The 8,396-nt window shown below is 35.4% G+C and overlaps 1 protein-coding gene across 2 annotated transcripts; it reads left to right on the forward strand.

Moving 5' to 3' along the window:
• Positions 1-3,997: 3,997 nt before the first annotated feature.
• Positions 3,998-8,145, forward strand: LOC131529913 (hepatic and glial cell adhesion molecule-like). Of its 2 annotated transcripts, XM_058759916.1 has the most exons (7): positions 3,998-5,112; positions 6,024-6,080; positions 6,194-6,508; positions 6,588-6,676; positions 6,773-6,875; positions 7,253-7,374; positions 7,788-8,145. In XM_058759916.1, exons 1-6 carry the CDS (start codon positions 5,052-5,054, stop codon positions 7,366-7,368), a joined length of 741 nt encoding a protein of 246 aa, XP_058615899.1. In that variant the 5' UTR covers positions 3,998-5,051; the 3' UTR covers positions 7,369-7,374; positions 7,788-8,145. The 2 variants fall into 2 exon arrangements, with proteins under 2 accessions (XP_058615899.1, XP_058615898.1); XM_058759915.1 differs by having other exon boundaries at positions 4,002-5,112; positions 6,588-6,875.
• The last annotated feature ends 251 nt before the right edge of the window (positions 8,146-8,396 follow it).

Below are 8,396 nucleotides of genomic sequence, written 5' to 3' on the forward strand. Positions count from 1 at the left end.
GATAGCAAAAGTCATCTATAAATTCTATAAAAGTTTATCCAGAGGAGGCATCCCTAAAACGTCATCAAAAAAAGTCAATGACGGGGTCACAAAGATATAACATAAATAAATATTGTAATTTATTTTACTTTAATTTTAAAATAGGTCCTACATATAAAATGCATATATAATTAGCATATGTATTTAATAAATATAGTCAAAATTTGTATGCTTAGACTATTGTAGAGTGGTCTCATCTCGAGCGCTTTATTTTCTTGTAAACAAAGTAAAATAAAAAATGACAGAGCCTCAGCTGTTTATTTTCCCTCTCCACTTCCTGTGAAGCATATCAATGTTCAGTCTACTTACGGTCGAATGGAACGCACCTGAAGTGTGGAATGTTGGACCAAGGATATTGTAGATTTCTTATGCACCACAGGACCAAACCCACCAAAAAGGACCAATACCAGTAGACTCTTTTAAGGTGTTTACTGCAAGCACAGAATGGGACAGTATTACAACAATTGTCTCTGTTCTGCTTACATTCTCTCCTCAGAGTGCCTCCCGTGGACTCGTTACAGAATGTATTTTTTTTTTCTTTTATATCTTAAATTGTTCCATTCAATAAAATGCATAACAACACCAAAGACATGTTTTATATAGAACAAGAAAATTGTGAACTTTGAAAATTAATGTAACAATAATAAAACAATATAAATACAATAATGCATACCTGCAAGCACAGAATGGGACAGTATTACAACAATTGTCTCTGTTCTGCTTTTACAATCTGCAAATACATCTTTGAGTTAGTACATGAGTTGAACAATGCGGTGGTCGTGCCAGTGCGACCACACACAAAATTTAGTTGCACAGGCAGAAAAAATGGTCGCATTTGGTCGCAGTCTGGAGCCCTGAACATACATATTTACATACATAATTATTCAGGGGCATGTGTAATAACTGCGTTAAAATGCCCAGTGAGGTAGAAAACATCTGCTGCAAGTAAATTCAAAAGGCACGGGGGTGAAAAAAAAACAGCTTTTCTTCGACATGGCAAAAACATGACGCTACAGCAGCACTTCTTCATCGTCATCTTGTCTGATGCACTCAACCAAGCATTTACCACCACGACCTCCCCACACATTCGAATTTCCATAGGCGGGAATTACTTTAATGATATTCTAAAGTCTAATGTGACATCACAAAACCCGGAAAACAACACTGTAGTCCAAACGAGCCGTCTGTTGTAGTTCTTGAAAAGGGATTATTTTTAAATTATCTCTCTTTGGAGTGGACTTTGAGATTTGTAACTTTGTAGATCTTTTTTATGCCCAAACATACACACTACACACTGACTAAAATTCAAAAAGTAAAAAAGCATAATATGACAACTTTAATGTGACATCAAAACTTGTTAGGCTACAACATTAAAATGGTGTTTTTCCTTAGATTGAGATGTCAATGTTTTATCCGTTTTAAATGAATAATTTAAACACATTTCTACTGAGGCCATTACAGACAGATATGAGGACAGAGTCACATTTTGGCTGCGTTCCACTCCACTTTTAAACACACACTCGCGAACTTGCCTAAGCACTTCCCCTCGGGGAATCCCTGCTGCCATTTTGAAGTGCGTTCCACTTCGTGAAGTGAACGAGGGAAGTTTATATGGACAGACCATAGACTGTAAAAAAGATGGACGATGCACCTTCATTCACTTCCATTAAAGAAAAGTGAAGCCGCCATTGTCCCAATAGGGCACGGCCATATTGCGCTGATTTGGGACCAGAGTCTGCGAAGCAGAGAGCCAAGTGGAGCCACATCCCGCCCACACTCAGTCACCCAGTCGACTGCTTTGATGAACTTTTAAAAGGTAAGAACATTTATAGAACAAAATTGCATATTATCAGCACAGCTAATCAAATTGCCTTGTGCATTAAAATTGATCATTATTAGATTATTCCTCACTTAATTAGTAGATTTACGGGATGTTATTCATTCTCTACATGCAGTTTCATACATCGTTGTGTAATCAAGGCTTTTAAACGTGATTTCTGCTGCTGGGAAGTTATTTAATAGATTTAGATGTATTGCAAAGGATGCTGATGGACCTAAGTGAGAATGAAAAGGTTAAAATAGGTGAGCAGTTTTCATTTCAGAATTATGCTAGACTAAATTTCCAAAAATGTATTATATACCACTACTATTTTATAGAAGTAATCACAGTAAACCTGTACGTTATTACTGCATTTTATACTTAAATGTCTTAGCAACTATATAAGTACTGTGTTGAAGGAGCAGATGCAGGACTGAAATGTGATGGAGCATCACTTAACCATTTCTCTTGTGTTTTTCTCCTTCTCTATCTGGCTCAGAACAAGAACCACCTGAAGACTCCCTGTAATGATGAGATATCACCCTCACAATGAGTGTAATCTATAGATTGCTCCTGCTGACTATATCCAGCCTCTTATGAAGACTTCAGATGACCAGCACCTGTGAAGAGATGACGCCAGCCCTTGAGAGGACTTCAGATGAACCTGACTCTGACTCTGAATAAACATGCAAAACTGCTCAATTTTCCTTGCATTGTAATGATCACATCATGTTACCATTGCTTTAATTTGTTCATGGTTTCTGTATACATGTTTCATTGTTTCTGAATAGCCTACATGACATTACTTAACTGCATGATTTGTATAGCCTAATTTTAGAACATTTCTGCCATATGTTACATAACATACAACATACAAGTTGTAAGAACACACACACACTCATACTCATACATATATATATATATATATATATATATATATATATATATATATATATATATATATATTCAGAGTCTGAAGTTACCTTGGTAAAAGACCACAATGTCCTTTATATAACATGGACTTTTACAATGGTAACTTAAGCCTAAAATATGTTAACAAGGCAGGTAAGGATAGCTGACCACATTAATCCTCAAATATTAGCGGATTTGATCTTTTAAAAACAACACTGATACAGCTACATATGCTACGTATACATTATTTAATAAATAATGTAAATAAATTATTTTATTGTCTACTAATTACCAAAAATCACAGTTCTGTCTCTCTAACTCAATGCATTCCAATTGCCTGCTATGAACTTCCTGGAACTATTCGAGGTCTACGTAAATCACGTGACGATCGAGCGTTTTGAACTTCCGTTGTCGCAACTCTGTTTCTCAACGGCTCTGGATAGCATATGTTGCATTATCAGCTATTTTTAAAATGCTTGTTTTTGTTACTAAAGGTATGTTTCAACCCATGCAACAATTATAATGTTTTAATAACATATCCTAGATTACTCTTAACCTGATTTTAATACATTTCTTGAACAAATTGATATAAAACAAGTTACAAAGATATTGTGGTGACACATATGTCACATCGGGCTCTTAACCTTATGAAAGTATTTGGAACATTAAGAAAAATGGTAAAAATGGTAATGAGCTGCTCAATTAATTTAGCTGATTCAATTATTTTAGTGTTATATATTTCCTGCTGCTCATTTCAAAGCATATTTTAACACATCTACACATCTATGTTTAACATGTTTACCTCCAGTGTGAGGTAGCTATTTATTTTTATTCAGTTTACACATTTTCGAGATGTGAAAAAAAAAAAAAACAATCAAAAAATCTAAAAATTAATTTCTGGTTAAACCGTATACCTGAAAAGGTTGAATTTTGATATGTTACAAAAGAGTTGTTGTAACATTTAATGGTCACAGTTATGTGGTTTTGAAATATGTTGTGGCAAAGCAAATAAAATGCAAAAACTGTATTACTTCTGAAAAAGGTTTTTGTTTTATCTTACCAAAAAAGTAATCATTTTGATATATGTTGTGGAAAAGCAAATAAACAGAAAAAAAACCCCTGTTATTTAGCAAAAAAAAAAGATACAATTATTTTATTTTTTTCAATTGAGAAATAAACGCCCAATGTGACACATATGTAACATGAAAAATGTATCATAAACGCCCAATGTGACATATGTGTAACATTACAGATCTTTCACAAGGAGGGGTTGTATTTTAAAAACAACTGCAGAAACATGTTATAAGTGGTCCATTTGGTCTGTATAATATGTCCCATAATTTTCCTATAAGGAGAAATTGGTCCGGGTTCTTATGGGTTAACATGTACAATTTTATTCAATTATTTTTAAAAATAAGCTACATATTTAAGAAAAAAGTTGTGTCCCCCAAATTCATGTCTGTGGTGTTACAACAATGGATGTCGCCCCTTTAAGAAAAAGGGAGAATTCTATTTGGACTACCTGCCTGTAAAGGTTGATCTGAGGGGTACATGGGGAGTACATTCTTTCTTATTAATTTTCTTAAGTTTAGCTAAATTTCTGACAATTCCATGTGCCACACTTTATTAATGTCTGTGGTTTTATGTTGATAACTCGCAGATTTTACATATTTTAATCAAAATGTTGATGAATACATAGGCTACTTATTAATATTTCCAAAATGTCCCCTGATCTTGAAATCATCATGATAGCAGCCTCCATTTTAGAGAAGTCTGGATTTAGGCCGATTTGTCTGTGGTGTTACTGTCTGTGGTTTTACTGTCTTTTCTGCTAACAGCACAGAGCTTACAGTAACTTGCAATATGAAGTCTGTGGTGTTATATTATGTCTGTGGTGTTACTTCAAAATGACATAGACATAAGTGGCTGTGTCATCAGTGTTTGATTGAAATTATTTAAAAATCAAAATGTTCTTAAGCTTTCATTTTAACGGATATGGCATGTTAAATTAATTTTAAATGCATAGCAATATATTTTATTCGAGAAAAAAACAAAAACAAACAAGCATTTTTACAAATTCTGCCTCTCATTTGCCACCCCAATTGAAGAATGACCCATTTATTAAGAACATTAAGAATGTACAAACCTGTTTTCGTTACAGCTGTGTAATCGCATATCGGACGAATCTGCCAGAAAGGAAAGTAAAATAGCTCACTTGCACGCGCACAACCCCAGTTAACCGCAGTTGTTCCGTAACCCCGCTGTTTTACAAAGACACTTGATGATGCAGAGTATGAATTTCCCTCATGCTTTGTTCAGTTTTAATCTACTTCATGAGCAAGGTGAGTGCGACATGTTTTTGTTTTTATTTTACAATAATCTTTAGTGATGGGAAACCGAAGCTTTCTGAACCGTTTGGGTCTTTCATCAAATTTAATCAAAAACGGTTCATTACTCGAAACTTTTAAACTCAGTTGCGCATTAGCGACGACTGGCGGTCAGACTTGGTTTCTCCACCACACCCAACAAAACATCGAGGAGCGGAGGATGGTTTGAAAAAGTTTTTAATCTGTGCCAAGTCATAGTCCTGTCAACGGATTCACATATTGATCAATTATATAAAATATACAAGTGTGTGATTAGAATTAAAAATTGGTGTGAGCAGTAGCAAAAATATTTTGTGTGAGTTGAGACTCCAGCCCAGCTATAGAACATGCAATGAATGTGTGAAGTGCTTTCAGTTTCTGTCTGGTGTTGAGATTATTCTACTGAATCCCAAATCAGTACACACACACACACAAACAAACAAAACCAAGTCTTTAGGCGCTGCGCAGAACGATCACTGTAAGACATCAAAGTACCGCGAGAGCGATTCGAATGCACAGGATCGTCTGCTCTCTTATCGCTCTCGCGGTACTTTGATGTCTTACAGTGATCGTTCTGCGCAGCGCTGCTTCAAGTCGAACACACCTAATGTAAAGTCAAACACAAGAGTCATGCGAAGTGCCTATTTTTTCAAACCAGCTGTGCCGACCTTCCAATACTGCCTTCAAACGTGATCAGTCACGTGGTATTGTCATTTCGATACAAGCATCGGTTCAGTGTGTGATACAACAACAGTGGTTTGAAAACTGTGTCAGAGCATCGGTATCAATCATCCCATCACTAAAAATCTTCTAGTCTCTTTACCTTCAACTCGTGATAAGATTTCTTTCAGCATGTCTTCATAAGTTCTAACTCTGTAACATTATAGGTTACAGTTTTATCATTTTGCTCCTGGTGGAATTGCCACAAATCTTATCCAGTACATGTGAGTAGGGTGACTTAACGTCTGACCATATTAACAAAGCTCTCCAATAAAACTTACACAAAGACTATTTTTAAGTGTCATAATAGTTTCTACTGGAATTGTGTGTTCTGCAGGTCCGAGATTTACTGAGTCAGTTTCAGGCATGGAGGGAGATTCTGTGACTTTTTACCCTGATTCTACTGCACTACAGGTAGATGATGTGATATATTGGACGTTTAGTCATTTAGATCTATGTGTAGCTAAAATCACTGATGCGAAAACGATTACATGTGGTGATGAGAGATTCGAGGAGAGATTTAAGCTTGATCATCGTACTGGAAGTCTCACCATCAGAAATATCAGCACAAAAGACACTGGACATTACGAATTTACCATCATCAGAAGTGGACACTTGGAAGCATTCAAATGTTTTGGTGCTATTGTCTACAGTAAGCAAGTTATAAATCAGACAACGGTAAATAATCTGAATTATTGTTGTAGTTGTGTTTTAAATGTATTTGTTTTCAGGTTCTTTAACTGCTCCTGTCATCACCAATAGCTCTTCACAATGTTCCTCATCAAACCAGAATTGTTCGCTGCTGTGTTCAGCTGTGAATGTGAGTCACGTGACTCTCTCCTGGTTCAAAGGAAACAGTTTATTGTCCAGCATCAGTGTGTCTGATCTCAGCATCAGTCTCTCTCTTCCTCTGGAGGTGGAATATCAGGATAACAACACCTACAGCTGTGTGCTCAAGAATCCCATCAGAAACCAGACTACACATCTGGACATCAGTGAACTCTGTCGACCATGTCCAGGTACGGTCAGCTGTGATTTAATTTTGTTTCATTTATTTATTTATTTGATCAGGGACAATGCACATTAATAGTACATAAATATGTAAAATGCACCAGATTTAGCCAGCACTGCCTTTTGGCAGGTTTTTACACTAGGTGATCTGTTTAATTTTGTGTGAATTGCCTTCATTTACATTGTAATGTTTATAAATAACAGTCATGAGACAGCATGAACATCACAAATACAACATTTTCAGATGCAGCTTACATATACAGATATTTTCACATACTGTGTCTTTTCTGTAACTGTTACATAAAAACACCTGTGATTTACACTTTTGTTTGGTTCTGAAAGGACCCAGATATGTTAATTTCAAATTCGTCTTTGTCCTTTACAGAACTCTACCAACATTCACATACTGTGCTCATGATACCACTTAGTTTAGTGTTTTTGGTCGTGACTGCAGTAGGTGTGATGATCTATTGCAGAATGAAATCCAGACGAGCAAGATGAGGAGAGGTTAGTATTGAAACTGATCTTGGTGTAAAAAAAAATAGAAAATGTGCACCAGTAAGTGGTGATATAATTTGATAATAAAATTACCTTGCTTGCAAAAAGAATGAAATGAAATTCATTTTGGCAATCTCCTTAATTAGAAGTAAATTAATCAAGACCAAAATCTCACTAGATCCTCACTGGATAATGGTTGGAGTGAGGAAAGGAGATATTTTATAGAATGATCATCACTTTTGTGAAAAGTGAAGTTAAAAGTAAAACTCAAAGTAATGTTGAACATTTTACTCTTATTCTTATTTTACGTTATTCTCAAGATATTCCTTCCACCTCCTTCAGGTTTCACGGTGTGTGTAGATCTCATCAACACTGTTCCTTTGTGTTTTTCTTTTTTTGATTGTTTCTCCATTTTCTTACAGTAATCTGATGGAGCAGAAAGCATTATGCACTGAAATGATGATCTGACAATCCAACAGACTGCAGTCGCTGTACGACAGATCTCTGATACAGCCATTCCATATGATGCTGCATTTCAACACTAAAATCATTTAATGGCGTATGGATAAAAACTGAAAAAGCTAGTGACTGCATTGAATTAATGTGCATTAAGTATGAAAAGTATTGATAACAAAAGTACAGGAGTAATATTGTTTTATGTAACAAGTGTTAAGCTTTTTGTTCCTGGACCCTGATATTTTTATTTGCCTTTATACATATCTATATTTACCATTATTTGGTGCTTTTTCTTAATCATTAAACTAAATAATTTAAACGCAATCCTACTGAGACCATTTCAGACAGATATCAGGACACAGACACATTTACTCAGAAATTTTCATAATATTTCTTGTGGCACTGTCAATTCATTTTCCTCTAGTTAATTGTCCTGCCTAGATTTGAGAAAAATCTGATTCATCTGTTCACAACAGAGCTGCCAACAAAACCAAGCACCATCTTGTCTAGACTTGTGATTTTCTTGGGACAGAACAAATTAATTTGTATAACGGTGTTAAGACACGGTGCTCAGT

This window comes from Onychostoma macrolepis, chromosome 22 (genome assembly GCF_012432095.1).
Source record: "Onychostoma macrolepis isolate SWU-2019 chromosome 22, ASM1243209v1, whole genome shotgun sequence".
Taxonomy (NCBI): domain Eukaryota; kingdom Metazoa; phylum Chordata; class Actinopteri; order Cypriniformes; family Cyprinidae; genus Onychostoma; species Onychostoma macrolepis.

What these genes read in the sequence shown, in the direction of transcription:
- LOC131529913 (XM_058759915.1), top strand. Translation starts at nt 5,052, where the DNA reads ATGATGCAGAGTATGAATTTCCCTCATGCTTTGTTCAGTTTTAATCTA. An exon ending in TAATCTACTTCATGAGCAAG is followed by an intron (nt 5,113 to 6,023) that starts GTGAGTGCGACA and finishes GTAACATTATAG; the next exon opens with GTTACAGTTTTATCATTTTG. An exon ending in TTTTGGTGCTATTGTCTACA is followed by an intron (nt 6,509 to 6,587) that starts GTAAGCAAGTTA and finishes ATTTGTTTTCAG; the next exon opens with GTTCTTTAACTGCTCCTGTC.